Source organism: Nyctereutes procyonoides, unplaced genomic scaffold (assembly GCF_905146905.1).
Source record: "Nyctereutes procyonoides isolate TBG_1078 unplaced genomic scaffold, NYPRO_anot_genome, whole genome shotgun sequence".
NCBI lineage: Eukaryota > Metazoa > Chordata > Mammalia > Carnivora > Canidae > Nyctereutes > Nyctereutes procyonoides.
In genome coordinates this window covers 3159351-3176017 of record NW_026575160.1, presented here as the reverse complement: position 1 = coordinate 3176017, position 16667 = coordinate 3159351, and the positions used below count along the sequence as shown (strand labels likewise).

At 33.4% G+C, this 16667-nt stretch overlaps 1 protein-coding gene across 6 annotated transcripts in view; it reads left to right on the top strand.

The window, feature by feature from the left end:
• DGKB (diacylglycerol kinase beta) overlaps nt 1-16667 on the top strand; it is a 638855-nt gene that overhangs the window by 119576 nt on the left and 502612 nt on the right. For all 6 annotated transcript variants that reach the window (XM_055314473.1, XM_055314471.1, XM_055314470.1 and 3 more), the window contains 4 exons: nt 640-689; nt 4102-4176; nt 7425-7544; nt 15742-15859. In XM_055314473.1, coding sequence (XP_055170448.1) covers nt 640-689; nt 4102-4176; nt 7425-7544; nt 15742-15859 — 363 coding nt within the window. The remainder of the gene's footprint in view (nt 1-639; nt 690-4101; nt 4177-7424; nt 7545-15741; nt 15860-16667) is intronic.

Genomic DNA, 16667 nt, shown 5'->3' with positions numbered 1-16667 from the left:
GTCTTGCTGTCCTCTATCAGAAAAATCCCCTTATTTTGCACAAATCCTTTCCTATGCTGCTTAGGGATCAATTGAAACAATGGCTCATATTTGTGTAGTGATCTACAGCTTTGGATATGCATTTGTGTGTATCACCTCCCTTAACTTTCCCAAGTGTGTCTTATGACAGGTTTTACAGATAAGAAAATCATTTTACAGATAAAATAGTGTTCAGCTACGCTCATGTACTAGTGGATCGCAGATTCCAAATTTGGTTCCCAGACCTCTGAATCAGTTTGTTTTTTCTTACTCTCTGCCCTTAAATATCCAGACTCTGAATATTTAAAATTCCTTCTCTTCTTTTATTCTTGAGTTTTCATTTAATGATCTTATAATTAAAAAAAATAGAGCAAACAATGATACCTATTTTCATTTTCTAGATATATAATATTGATAGACTTATATATGATATTTAATATTTTTATTAACTAATTTATTCTCAAATTAACTTGAGAAATGATCCTATAAATCAATTTCTCCAAATAGGAGAGGATTGGATGTTTGCTGTCAACACAATAGAAATTGTAAAGAATATGCCTTATACTAATATTATTCTTACTCGCCTCTAATTTTTTTTTTCAACAATTCTTTTATTTCTAGTTATGTTTCGTCTCTATGATACAGATGGGAATGGCTTCCTGGACAGCTCGGTAATTTTTTTCTTCAAATTTTCTGTGAAAATTTCAAAGGAGTTTGTTCTGAAAAATGCAATGAATAAATTTATAGCTATTACCACAGAAGACAGACTTAATATAATGTCCATGCACTCACACAGCATTTTGCTCATCTGACTTTTTGAAAGAGTGAGCTGAAAAAAAAAAAAAACTGTTAGGATTACAATTGTCCTATTGAATAATTTTACTAGAAAAAAAGTGATTTTTTTATTCATGGAAAGATAAAAAAGACTCCAACCTTGTTTGAATAATACATGAGAAAGTTGAGACCATTGATCTAGAAAGAAAAAAAATCTGAGGTTTGATACTAAGAAAAATAACCAGAATACCAGTAAAGTTGAAAGGAATTAGAGAAGTCTATTTATTCTATTTAATCATTTTATCATTTTCCACATTTTAAAAGTCTTTTAGTCATTTATGCTGTTAAAGTATATATATTTACAAATTGCTTTAACAAACTCCACTTTTTAAAATGTCTCATCCAATTTAAATACAACTTGTACTTTTTATCGTTTTAGTCATAAAAAGCAATAGGAGAAAAATACCATCTCCGTATGATTTAACTGAAAGGAATAATTAAAATTTATTGTATTTGTAATATACACAGATCGTTGATAGTTTTCAGAGGAGTAGTTAGATTCTTAGTTTTACTGCACAAATCAGTGCTTCAAATATAAATCCATTTCAGGTTCCATCCAATTATGTATATTATATTTGCTAATGACATCTTTTTCATATTATTGACTTTTCTATAAAGGAAATAGAATAAAACTAAAAAAATAGCAAGTGTCAGGTTATGGAAATTTTGAAGTACACAGGTACATTAGATAACACATTTTGATATTTTTAAATTGATTAAAGTGAAGATAACTTCTGATAATGAGTGTGTTTCTCTTCCCGTCGGATATACCTCCCTCATCAGAAGCCAAACAGAATTTTACAAGCAAAGCGATGAAGTCAGATACATATTTATGTAACACTGAGTAGGATAATGGCACATTAGCTTCTCCAGAGAGAGAGAAAAATATATAATTCCTACCTTAGGAAATGGCCAACAATCTAAATTGATGCTGTGATTGTGGAATTCCTTATGTTTAAGTCTCTTCAATTTTTCAAATGCTATCATTTTTAAGTGCCTTGTAGTGTCCGGTTATCCATTTAGGAATATTAGGCTACATGATATTGCTCATTTTCTGGTGGCATTTCACAGCTAAGAGTTTAGACTTTCTGTATATTTCCATATGCTTATTGTAGCACTTCTGACTATACTGATTTAAATTATATTTAAATGCAAATTTGTTTTAATTAATGTTTCTTTTTAATTAAATTAAAAGGATGTTTCTTTACTAGGCTTTTAGCCATGGGTTGACAACTGATTGGAAAATTCAGTCAAATGCTTTTTTGGTCTCTGGCCATTTTTTGTTGTTATTGTTAACATATAGTATATTGCAATATTGATAACTATGCCCCTAATATTAAACAATAAGTTGGGCATAAATAAATTTATTTAGGATCAAACTAATCTGTTATGTAATTAAAAGCCTGAATTTCATTTTTATGTCTTTTTCCAGACAACTTACCACTCCAGTATATTTCCTTCACTATCAGGTTGAAATTGCACATTCTGATGTCATTTATCTTGGAAATTTTAAGGTGTAACCCTTTACATATTGGAGGCAAAACAGAGGAAAATTGGCATTTTGAAAAATGACCACTATGTGTAATAATACTAGTTAATATTTATTGATCCCTTGCAGTATACCAAGCAGTATAAGTGTATTTCATATTATAGTTTTTTTACTCTGCAGCAACTCTACGGACTAGATAAGATTGGAATAGTCATTTTACTGATGAGAAAGCGGAGTCTTAGGTTAAATGACTTATCTAATGTCACATACCTACATAATAGTCCACTAAAAGAGTTTCCATTCATAAAAACATGTCCAGGGACTTTCACTACTCCAAACCACCAAGACATAAACAGGCAGAAAAAAAAAAAAAAAAAAAAAAGAGTAGCACACACACAAAATTCTAACCTACAATTCCAGGTATTTTAGTTTAAAAATTTTCTTAACTGTGGGATCCCTGGGTGGCGCAGCGGTTTGGCGCCTGCCTTTGGCCCAGGGCGCGATCCTGGAGACCCAGGATCGAATCCCACGTCAGGCTCCCGGTGCATGGAGTCTGCTTCTCCCTCTGCCTATGTCTCTGACTCTCTCTCTCATTCTGTGTGACTATCATAAATAAATAAAAATTAAAAAAAAAATTTTCTTAACTGTTATAAGTAAACATATTTATATTCATTTTTTTCTGGGGCAACCTGTTTATGTAAGCACTATTCTCATGATTACATTTTTTTTCTGGAGAGAGGAATGTAGCTTTCACCCGTTTCTCAGATGGATCCATTGTCCCTCAGAAGGAAACCTCTTTTTACGATATTTCCTTCCTCACTCTATGAATATTAACTATATGTATTAATTCAGAGGTTTGAGTAGAATAATTTTTTATTAATATGCTCTCAAACCTTATTCTTTTATATTTCTTGTATTTATACTGTAAGACACCACTTTTAATTATGTCAGGGATTATATTTTAAATTACTATCGTGTATAAAAGTATGTTTAATCTTTTCTGGAGATAGGGGAAAACTAAAGTATTAAATAAATAGGTATGAGCAAATGTTTTAATTTACTTAGTCAAGGCATATGTATTAACTAACCGTTCTTCAAAGAGTTGACACTTGAGCACACTAATATGAAAATTCCAACTAAAATTCTATTTCCTCATAAAATAAACTCTACATGTACTTACCCTCCAAACCTTGACCCTGAACATGCCTCTAGCAGAGCAAATTATACCAATTAATGACTAGAACAGTCAATATACATTTTCACTGTGTCAGAATAAAAATAAACCTCTCAGTTGCCCTCAAACACTTCCTTCCATCCTTCCACACCTGTTTCCAAACCAAAGGGTCAGGACACTCAGTGACTTAAATATCACATCTTGTGAAAATATGCCTGCTTCTACTTTCATCAGATGTTTATTTCCAAAGACAGATTTTCTTCTTTAAAGAAATCTTCTACTGAAGAAAATCTTTTTTTGTGTCGTTGCGCCCTCTCCTGGTGAAAATTTCTAGACAAAATACAAAATAAATTTATATTCAAGTGCTTCTTTCATGTAATCAGACTGTTAAAAGGATATATTATATATATGAATTAATTTATGTATATAAATTCTATATAATATAGGAATAAATCTTGTAACTTTTAGTTTTTGAGCTACATGTTAAAACAATTCTTACAAGTCAAAGTTTGAAAGACTTACAAAGACCCTGTATCCATTCTCTCTTTCTCTCACCCTCCCTCTTCTCTCTCTTTCTCCTCTCCAGGAGCTAGAAAATATCATCAGTCAGATGATGCATGTGGCAGAGTACCTGGAGTGGGATGTCACTGAACTTAATCCAGTAGGTATATGGATATTTTAACTGTTGGCTATATTCTAGAAGGCCCTTTCATATTTTCTTTTATGACCCTAAGTGACTATTTCTATTTGATAGCGAAAGTGTCTTCTGAACAAGAAAAGATATATGTGGTGTTCTTAGCAGTAACTTTGGCTTTTCTTTTTCATGGAAATTTATTTGAATGGTGGTCTCACATATCTTTAGGTAAACAGAAGCTGCTGATGGATACTGCCAAGGTTATGCCATGCAATAAACTAGTTAGAATTAATATATGTTATTCATGATCTTCTATGATTTTCCTTTTATGGACATAGCTAAAGATTCATTCTAAAGAAAGATGAAGTCAATTAAGAAGATGATGACAGTTTACTGGGTACAGTACGCTGTGTTGGTTCCTATATATGTGTTATTCAGTGCTTGCAACTCTCTGAGATATAGACTACTATTTTGTTTATTTTACAGATAGGGAAATTGGGCCTCCAGAATGTTAAAGTAACTTCCCCATAGCTCTTCAGCTAGTTAAAGATAGAGCTAGAAAATTGTAATAATTTGTTTGAAGAAATAGTATCCAAGAGGCTTATAAGAACATAAAAAAAAACTTCTTATTTTTAATAGATTTATACCAGAGGTACAACATTATTCAAATGTATATTAAAAGATGCTTGGTTAGTAGAAACTTTGACTTTAGCTACAAGTAATATTTTGGGGTGAGTTGGTAAGTACGTTATTGACTACTTTATTCTTGAAACCAACCAAGTTGAGTAAATTGTAAATGAATTAAACAAATACAAACTACTTATATTTACATTTTATATGAATTTTAAAAGCCTTATAACAGCATGACAGTGGCATGACTGTATGATAAGAGAACTGTGATAGCATTTCCTTTGCTTTGGAAACTAGTGCCAATAAAGTACAACAAACATATGCAATATTGTGCCGAACGGAGGAACACCATTCTTACTGGGATTGGGGTTTTCCAAGTTTTAATTCAACTGGTTTTGCTTTTGAGGGAATGTGGAAATAGATATCCTGTGTGCATAATGCAGATATTGCTCACAGAGTTGTTGTTTATATATGGAATAATAAAGTAGTGGTAACATGTATTTCATTCTAAGAATACCGCTTGAATCATCTTAATACTATTTTCACTGAAATTAAGGGGCTTCTTTTAAGTTCTGTTGTCCTTTTTGGTTATGTTCATCCAAAACAGCTTTTTCCACCTACTCACCCTAATTCCTGTGAATTTTGTCCAACTTAGGCAAGTCTCTTGTCTTCCTGGAGTGATGGAGGAAGTAAGATGTTTTTATATCACTTTTCAAAACAGAAGGGGGCACCAGCGCTTCCCCACGAAAAATACCAGGGGGCTCTCACTTGAGAAAATAGGGGATCTGGATGATTTGAAGAAGGGAACAGTTGGTGGCTAGGCAGTCGAATTATGACAAATACTTACGGGAAAATACAAATAATAAATTACATAGCATTATTTGTCATTTGTGGCACACGCTGATAAATCTGCCACTTCTATGAGTAGTATAAATTGTAGAAAGTGAAGATAAAAAGACTTACCTTGGGCAGTATGTTTGCTTTCATAGCGACTGCCTCATCCTGCCTGATGGCCCATTTTAAACCAGTGTGTACCTTTGTACATGTTGTCAGAGATCTGATCAATTTGCATATGTGAATAAAGATAATTGAACATTTGAGGTCCATGGCAGTCAATAGGGAAGATTGAGATGTCCTTGGAAGAGATGTTTAAAAAAACAAACCCAAGCTCTTACATTAGATTTATTGGGTACCAAATGAAAGCATCAACCATCTGAAACAATGCTCTGTGTTTTCATTTTCGTTTATTCATTTCTACTAGTTCATCAGAACGTGTTCAAGGGGCAGGACATTTTAACAAGAACTTAAAAAAAAAAGATTTTATTTATTTATATGACAGAGAGCACATCAGGGGGAGCAGCAGAGGGAGAAGGTGAAGTTGGCTCCCCACTGAACAGGGAGCCCAATGTGGGACTCCATCCCAGAACCCTGAGATCATGACCCCAGCTGAAGGCCAGATGGTAACTAACTGAGCCATCCAGACAGCCCTTTAACAAGATCCTATACCAGTTTTCCAAATTTTAAATAATTTCTCATTTTACATTTTGGGAATAATAAAATATTTCAGTACCATTTTGTTCCAAAAAGTCTCTTCCTTTTCAATACCTATATTTAAATTTGTATGAAGGAAAATAACCTGATTTTCAAATACTTCATGAAGAAAGACACCAATCTACTAAGTTCAGGAGTTTTTAGGCAAACAGCACTTCTGTGCCACATATCAAGTATTCCATTTATTGCACCTTTCAAATTTTTGTCTTACTGTTCTTTGTATTTCTTTTTTTTTCCTTGAATTTATTAAAATCTCTGTATTAGATAAGGGTGGTGAAATACTTTCTTTATAGGGGCTGTACCATGTTTCCATTTTGGTGCTGTTGAATGGAAGTATTTCACCATTCTGGCAACCAAGGGTAATATGTTCACAACTCACATATAGTTTCTGCTACAATAACATTAACAACATCTATATGACACTTATTGTACATATTAGATACTCTTTGAAGACATTTACAGTATATTAACACGTTTAACCCTCATGACAATCCCTTGGATTCAATACGGATATTACCGCTATCAAACTGAGAGACAATAAATACTGTGGAGAATATTTTGGGGCACTTTGTACAAGTCCTCTTTAGAAAAGAAATCTAATCAAAAATGACTTGATGGTTTAACTTCTTGGCTTTATTAAGTTCTGATAGGCAATTAAAAGCAACTTAATTTCCTCACCCCTTACCACTTAGCAAAGAATCATTTCAGCTCTTTGGCATGAAGTTAATTTGTTCAGACATTATCTGGCATATATATGAATTTAAAAAAATCTAGAAAAAGCAATTAAAGACCACTTTCACCCTTAAAGGATACCTTCTCATTTTAGCTGTACCATTCAGTGAGAAAGTATTAAAAAGTTAAGCAATTATTTCTAAAAGTTGAATATTATAAGAAGTCAGGTTCTAGAAATTATTGCGAAGCCACTATATACTCAATTATTGGATTGACACTGTACCAGGTTACCTAGATATTTATTTGTATACCATGCTTAGCTGCCAGTTTGTTGTAACCAATTAAATTAAATGCTTTATTCTCTCATATGAAATTTATTTTATTGATTCATTGCAAGTTTTTCCTCATCTTCTCTACTCTAGATCCTCCATGAAATGATGGAAGAAATTGACTATGATCATGATGGAACAGTTTCTCTGGAGGAATGGATCCAAGGAGGAATGACAACAATTCCACTTCTTGTCCTGCTAGGCTTGGAAAATGTAAGCATTTACACAAAGAGGGTGGCCTGGTGGTAACTCAATGGGGTTCTCTATTACACATTTTGATTATAAATTGATCTGGCCATTTCTGTCATTAAGCATGTAGTGAGTGCCTGGACCTTTTAATAAGCATGCCACAATGCTAGTTCATAAGTCATGTAGTAATATTTGCCACAAACACATCGATTCATTTTAGGCATTACCTTTTTATTTAAGACATAATTTCTCTATTTAAAGTTAGGATCTAGTTAAAAAAATATTGACCTTCTCATTATTTTATTTACTCTAAGAAACTCCCTAATATTATTGTATTCTGTGCCTCCTGTGGTACTTCATCTCATTCCATAATCACCCTCCCCATGAAAAAAAATCTGTTTTATTGATAACCAGTACTTGGAGAAGCCGATTTTATATTGAGGTAGTTGAGAATATATATATATATATATATATACACACTATATATATAAATGAAATATATATAGTATAATGAATATATATATACTATATATAAATGAAACAGAATTTTTTCTTACATATCAAGTCAGCTAGCCTTGCATTCTAAGCTTGTCAAGAGTTTTCTTGTATCAGTGCCTCCAGTAGTAATTAAATAGTGGTTTGAGGAAAAGAAATCAACCTAAGTTTAGAATGTATATGAGTGACTTTGAAACCAAATCTTCAGACGCCTGAGTGGCTCAACAGTTGAGCGTCTGCCTTCAGTTCAGGGCGTGATCCTGGAGTACTGGGATCGAGTCCCGCATTGGGCTCCCTGCCTGGAGTCTGCTTCTCCGTCTGCCTGTGTCTCTGCCACTCTCTCTGTGTCTCTCATGAATAAATAAAATAAAATAAAATAAAATAATAAAATAAAAGAAACCAAATCTTGCTGCTCAGCCTTGATGTAAATTTCAGTAATTGTTAATTTCAAACTCAGTGAGTCACTACTGAATTTTTGTGTTTAGCCTTAATGAACAAGAATTAACCATAACATCCATGCAGTAAAATGTATACTAAGATTCAAAGAGCATTACTGATGGAAAGCACACATACAATATTTAGAATTTTGAGATGCAAGAATATAACGTCCACCTCTTTGCTGCTGACTCCAATAATTTTCATATTTCTTGTTACCAGAGATAGCAATTTTGCAGATTATACCACAATTACTCAAGAGACCAGATTTTTAAAAGCCCTCAAGAAATCTTGCAGTTTGTGTTTGTAAAACATGTGAGACTATATACAAATATGTTTGTACATATTTACATATGGGTTTGAGAATATATAAGTGGGCTTCAGGAAAGTAACATTTGTTTCTTTTTCACCTGAATCTTCAAATCCTTTTCCATCCAGATTAATCTTACCCTTCATGAGGCACGTAGGGTTTTAGACATGGCCAGAGGAAGGAAGAGAAAAATTACTAGTAGGTGATATACAGGATGGTTCCTTCAAGTAAATATGAGAATTTTGTATTTTTAAAGCTAAAGGTGTGCTTATTCTAAATATTTGTGGGAATTTTAGCGTGAAACAATATGCAGGAATGAGTAAGTAAACCATTTGGTAGTTGGGGTGCTAGACAGCAAAACTCAGAAGTGAAGACTTAGTCATCTATATTTAAAATATTATAGAAAGATTTTGAAATGATGTTCATCTTTCGAAGCTATTGTTTAGAATTCTTAAAATAATTAAATTAATAAATCTTGGTATTTGTAAAGTTATGAAAATAGCATGGGTAAATATATTCCACAGATCTTTATGGATTTAATTCAAACTCTTAAAGAAACAATACCTCATCAGTTTCTGGCATAGCAGTAACTTTATTTCAACTAAATGAGAATTCTCTGTCATCAATTTATGTGTTTGTCATGGATTTATAGTGAATATATCTAATTTGCTTTATAAATATTCTTAAATTTACAGTTTGTGTTTTTAGTGATAAGAGATTGCTTTTGGGCTTAACAGGAAAAATCAATTCAGGGTTTCAAAGTAGTAACCAGTAGTTTTGAAACTGTGTTCCCAGAGAAGGCCACTAGATGGCAGGGCGACATCGTTTAACATTTACAGATCAGCTGAACTATGAGATGGGATTTTTTTTTCCCTTGTGAAGAATTCAGAGTCAAATCCCTTTTCCTCTGCTTTTTTTTTTTTTTTTTTAAGAATAAGCCAATAATCATTGGAATTGTCTTTTAATAAAATGTATAAGCCATGTAATTATGATCACAAAACAGAGCATTTATTTGTTAGAAACAGATTTTTAATTCCAAGGCATGGAAAGTGTTTTACAAAGCAGGAATGACACAATGACAACTGAGTGATGAGGGCCTTTTTTTAGTAATTGAGATTTATTTCCTTTTCTGTAGGCAGTTAATGTGTTATGTTATTACCTGTAGAGAATTTGATTCATGATGCCATTCCCCCCTCAATTCCCCCAACCCTCCCCACCCCATTTTTGCTAATCAAATTGGAAATCTAGAAGCTTTAGGTTGAATCCAGCCATTTATTGTGCAGCCTATCTTGTTATGTTGTCCTATATATTCTTGTCTTCTGTCAATTATGAGCTCAGGGAGTAGATTCTAATTGATAGTGCAAGTTAAATACCATGGTGTATTTGAAAGTGACTGTGGTGTACCAGCCAAATTACACAGATAAGAACATTGTCCTGAGAGAGTAATCCTTACTTCTAAAACAAAGCAGAATGGTTGTGATTTCAGCGTAGTTTATTTTTCTCTATCAACAGAATTTTAAGAGCTATTCTCTTTTAAATGTTATCTGTTTTGGCACCAAAATCGGAAATGTAGTTTGTCAGAACCTGATTCTATATCAAATGCTAGAGAATAAGAGTCATTTCCTTTCTCTTATAAGAAGTCTATCAAACTTAGCATACCCAACATGAAATGGTACACTGTCTTACATCTGAAGGAATACTGAGAGTTTGGATGGCACTTGTGATTTTGATCATACCTGAGGCATAGTCATTTATACGGGAGACTTTCCTTTCATCTCACTGAAAAATTAAATTCAATTTTGAATGAAAATATTTTATTTTAAAGTAATTATATCTAGCACTAAACTCTGCTTTAGTAATTAGTAATCTCTATAATGGAACAGAGAGTGAATAAGTTAGGCTTTGTGAACCGTAAGGTCTTTATTGCAACTGCTCAATTCCACTGTTATGGTGCCACAAAAGGAATCACAGACACTAAATAAAGGAAAGAACAAGGCTGTGGTCCAATAAAACTTTATTTACAAAAGTAGGTTGCCCACTTTGACCCAAGGGCTATAGTTTCCTGACTTCTAATTTATTCTGTCACTAATCCTATTACAAACAGAAAGAGTTTCAATTTATGTTTAGTCATTTAGGAGAAAGGAATCTAGTACCCTTTATTTCACTCACTTAGACAACCCCAGCAAGACATGTAGATGAATGAAGAGATAGTACGGTAGCAGTGAACTTCATCAAGTTGATATCTTTACCTTGGCTCTGTTCTAAACTAAGTAGGTCATTTTGTGCTAGCCAGTCATCCTCTCTGGACACACAGGAAGAAGCTGGGCAAGAATATCCTTTTCCTTTTCTAATATTGGTTTAGCCATTCCTTTTCTTAGATGAACAAGATAATTAATAATGTCCCAATTCCTAGTATTTGTAATCTTGGATCATTATTAGATTTTTCCAGGAAGATTCCTGAATTCATATTATCATAAAAACAGAAATACACATTTTAGTAGGAGCTTGGCTTAATATAAGAATACCTTAGTTTCTTAATCTTAGATTGTAGTGCCCACATCTGGCATGTATGGTGTTTGAATAGATATATGTTTTGATTTCTCTATATGTGCTCTCAGATTCCTAGACTTTAAACACTATATGTAATTTAAACTTTGCTGTTGATCAAAATGTTTCAGGACATTTTTTTTTCACCTGACTCAGCAAAGTAAAAGTAATCTTTTGGTATGCCTCCTGATTTCTGATGGAATCTATTTCCTGATGAAATTTCTGAGTATAATGGAGCGCTGAAGCTGAGGCATTCTTAATAGACTACGCTATATTTGGAAGACTAATGTTTCACACTCTATTTTTTAAAATTTAATTTTGTTGAGATGTTGTTTTGCTGTTTATATATTGCTCAATCTAGAAAGAAATTAGGAAGCTGGATAAATGCAACAATTCTTGAGATTCCAAGTTGGGTCATTCCAGGAAAATGACTATGTGATGTGCCGTGCTGTTGAGTTTGTATTTGAACCCAAGAATGGCAGGGCCTGAGCCTAACTTCAGAAAGTCTGGAGATATGCCATTGATTACAACTGCACTCAGAATTTTAAAATGTCTCTCTGCATTCTCTTTGCCTAGACCTGATGTAGCTCATCTTTCTGTCTAAAAGAGCAGTTTCTTTCACATTGTTGTAATTTTTTGGAGACCTTGAGCAGAAAAGTAAGGTGATTTAATGGTCCTTATTATTTAATGTGTTGGAATTAATTTGCAACATTAGCCCTTAAATGTGTTTTAAGTGAAGTCAGTTGAAACAGGGATGTGGCCAAGTATGGGCATTAAGAGCATTTTGGCCATGACATTAGTGAAATTTTTCCTTGAGGTCTTTTGAAAAAATGACGTTATTTATAATAGCTCTAGTTCACTTGAACATGATCTGTGATCTTGGATGCATTTAGGGAAAAACTAAAACTTTAGAAATTACTAGGATAATGAAGTAGGTTCCAAAAAGTTCCAAAAGGCATTCTTGCCTTCGAAACCTCCTTTTGACTTCTAGGGGAATAAAAGGGAGGAAGAACCTGGAGCTTCTTCTCCGCGCAAACTTGCCTACATTTCATAAAGTACTTCCCTGTCGTAATTGGTTCGCAGAACTGAACTGCTTTAAATTTGAAACATAGTGTTTTACTAATACCAGGAATAAATTTCTACTAAGAGTGATGTCTAGTAATAATGATAAAGTGAGAACAAAATTTTTAAGAAGCAAAGTATAGTAAACCTACAAACACCCTTCTCAAGCCTTGGCTGAAATGTTGGGATGTTACACAACTCAACCCAATGATGGTAATCATATTTGCTGTTTATATAACACTTGTCTTCTGAGGAGCTAAATTGACTTCACAGGTATTGTATAATGAAACCTCACACCATGGCCTGGGAGGGGAAAGTGGGTGCCTTCATTTTATTAGAGAGGAAAATAAGAAGAAGAGAGGTGAAATGTCTTATCCACATTTTCATAGTAGGCCAGGAATCAAACCTTCTGGATTTCTTCATCATTTCTTGTTTAAAAAAATGAATTCCTTTTGATGGCAATAAATATTTATTTGCAGTAGAAGTACTAATAGGAATACGCTTTACTGGCTGATAGAATATAGTAAGGGACAGATTCTCCCCACCCCCCACTAAGTTTACCATCTAAATAAGACAAACAAGACAAGACATGAAAATACAGAGAGCTGGGGTATAATTTGCACTGCTGAGAAATAGTTGGCTCCTGGTTTCAATTTCTTCCCTCGAAGTCACATACATATTTCATCCTTTGCATATTTTGGCAATGTATCCGGTTAAGAGCTATAAAGCTATTTAATTTGTTTTTTGGTAAAGTATTTTATGTCTGGGTAATGGATTTGTACTTCAGTTGCAGCCTGTAACATGGCTAAGTGTTCTGATTGACAGAACACCCACGTTCCGACTTGTTTATTTTTTGATAAGGAAAATGCCAGCTAACTTAGTCCATATGTGCTCTTCAACAGGATGAGGCTTATTCACATGTAATGGACACTCATTTAAAAATAAAATGACAAGGATTATAAGAACAGTAATACATATGAAAATTAGATTTTTTTCCCTTCCCTCTTTTCACTTAGGAATGTTAGTTTAAGCTGATTTTATCTACCTGTATCTATATATTATATCTATCTCCCTATCTGTGTATTAAATTGACAACCCCATTACTTAAACTTTTCACTCAGGATGTTTTATTTATTTTTATTTTTTTTTCTTTAGGATGTTTTATTTTTATCTGAAGGAATAGAAATGTTAAAATATTGGCAGTTTGAAAAAATAGAGCAATGCTAAACAAATATGTAAAACGGTCCATTCACATAATAATGATATTAGAAATCTTGTGATTCAAACAAACCAGAACTGGATTCAGAAATTACTATAAAACCTATTTCTTAAGTTGTGGAAGAAAATTGAAACACCACTGTCTTCTGATGTCTTCTCCATGACACTCTCTACATAACTGCTTTTGTTGAGAGCTTGTTAGTCTTTCATCCAAAAAAAAAAAAAAAAAAAATCTGAGCATTGTCAAGAACTGTGAAGAGTCTGAGAGTCACCCTACTTGTAAGATAACAAGCTAGCTTGCTAACATTTCATGAATAATGGCAGAGGACAGGAGACACCTAGGACAGAAGCAAAGGACTTCTTTATTTATAGCAAAGTAAGATGTAGGAGCTGCATGTCTGAGCCGGTTCTCCTGGTATATAGAGTCTCACAAGGATGATCAGGAGTATTGCCCAAAGAATCACTGTGCACAGCATCAGGGCTTGAAACCCTTGGCTTGGAGAAACTAACTCTCTTATAATGTGCAGTAAAGAAACCTGCTTAACTTTTTCCTAGAAAGGAGAGTTTATTTTTATTATGCCGGACAGTAAGTAAACCTGCCCTCTCCTCTGGAGGGAGGTACATCTCTATTGCTCAAGGCTGTTTGTTTTTCAAATATCTTTGAAAAGATAGCCTGGAAAAAATGACAGTTCTTCTGCTTACAAAATGTGCAGAAATTCAAGACACCCATGGAGAATTATCTCCCAGGAAGCATTTTCATTAATGTTTCATATTATGATGCAAATTTGACATTTCTAGTTCTAATGTAAGAATTAGTTACTATGGATTTAATCAAGTACTTCAGATTTGGTGTTTTATCTCTTGACTAGAAATAGGAAAAGCTGGTCAGGAAGCTCTATTATTAATATTTTAGTATGAAGGGAAATTAAATTATTTGGACATGTTTATGCTGTCCCACTACTACAGAAATTGTATTAGTGTCTCAGCACACAGTAGGTGATCAAACAGTTTTATTAGGTGAATGTATTCTTAAAAATATGACAACTAGGCTAACTTGAAAAATCATGTCCTATAATGGTTTCTATAGAGTAAGTGATGTCTCAATTAATCTGAGTTTGATACAGCTTGGTGATGGTATACAAGGACTACATGTTAATGCAGAAAATGATATATAATAACTTCATTTAGTATCTTGACCTTCTTGCAAGGAATTCAAGAGACTCATGAGCATCATATTATTTCATTTTACTTCAATCTGAACAATATAGATGTAATTAAATACCTATTAGAGAAGTAGCTTTTATGATATTATATAGTTTTACTTAGAAAAATAAATCATAATTATAGTTGTTATGCTAAAACGTGAATTAATTTAAACCTAAGGTTTTATTGCAGCAAATAACCATAGTAATTGTTATAAGTAAATACAGTGATACAGTTTTAATATTTTAGCACCTTTCTATGAGATTAAAATCACATTTTACAAAACAGGAACAAGTAACATGATAATATAATTAGATCCCTAAAAAGTTTATCTTTTAAAACTTGCAATTTGTGACCTCCAAAAATATACCACTGTAAATTATAAGCTGTAAGTAATCCCCAACTGAAGTCTTAAAATATCACCAATAACTTACTTTTAAGTATTGTTCTTTCCCATCCCATTTGGTCCCATTTCTCTGCCTCCTTTAAGACCCCACCATCATGAAATTTGCACATTCCTACTACTAAGCAAGGGTTAACATTCTTTCCAAAGTTTTATTTGTTGGGCTTTTCCACTGAAGAGTGTTTTCTCTTTATTCATTTATTTGCTTCTGGAATTGTGCTAAGGATAAAATATTCAAAGGGGAGGCAGACATGCCCCCATTCTTAGGGAGTTTGGCAGGTCATTATGATGGTTTGGGACATGCTGTTGGACTGTTGACATTAGACAAGAATGCATGCGTTGCTATAGTATCCGAGATTTGTTAGCAGGATCTCATTCCACTAGAGCACATGTGTTTTTCTAGACTCTTTGGCGATCTTGGAGAAAGTCAGGGATGAAATAACAGATTGTCTTCAAATGCCTCAGTCCAGCTCTGAGTTTTATTGGCACTTGCATATTCCACTGTTTATTTCATTAAGTGAAATCTGTTTCTCTTATGTCCTGTGCAGAACGTGAAAGATGATGGACAGCATGTGTGGCGACTCAAGCACTTTAACAAACCTGCCTACTGCAATCTTTGCCTGAACATGCTGATCGGTGTGGGGAAGCAGGGCCTCTGCTGTTCCTGTGAGTATACTCGCTTTGCCTGGATGTCATCACCTCCACTGGGAAAAGGCTGATTTCATGGAATAGTCCTATTTGTAGATGGAGACCTAAGAAATCATTCTGACCCTTCCTGTACCTAGAATTTATGTTTCCCTGCAGTATGTTCCTAAATGTTTAGGTCACTCTAGCTTTAACTTTCTACAGTTTTAGGAAACCCTGCCCTTGGAACAAAGCTAGGGACATTTTCCAATTCATTAGCAATTTTCTTTCTATTATAGTGTCCATTGTCATATGAGTCTCATTTTTTCCTGGAATTATTATGAAAATTGCCACCAGTTTCTTATATTTATATCTTACTCATATTTCTTCTTTCCTCTTCAAGTACCTTATTCACATTGTCTTTCTATAATGAGCCAATTCTTCTAGGTCTTTTAAGAAACCATTGAATTAAGGATTATTAATTTGCATTCAGATTAAGAATACAAACTAATCTTACACCTCAGGCGCATGATTTTTAATGCTATCATGAGGAAAGCCTTCCTATAAGATTAGTGGATATTGGAACCCAAAGGATTGCTCATGAGTTGTGACCATTATTTTGACTTAAGTACACTTATCTTTGCAATTTTCTTTGTATTCTGTTGAGTGAATACTGCTCCCTAGAAATTTCTGCTAGGTTATGTAACAATTTATAGAAATCACTAAAGTATTTTTAAATAAACAAGATTTATGCCTGAGAAATCTTACATTGTCTAATGCCCTTGTTAAAGCAGAGGGGGTATTGTGACCTCCTCACTAAAGTAGGACATTCTCTTCGCCCAGTAATTTG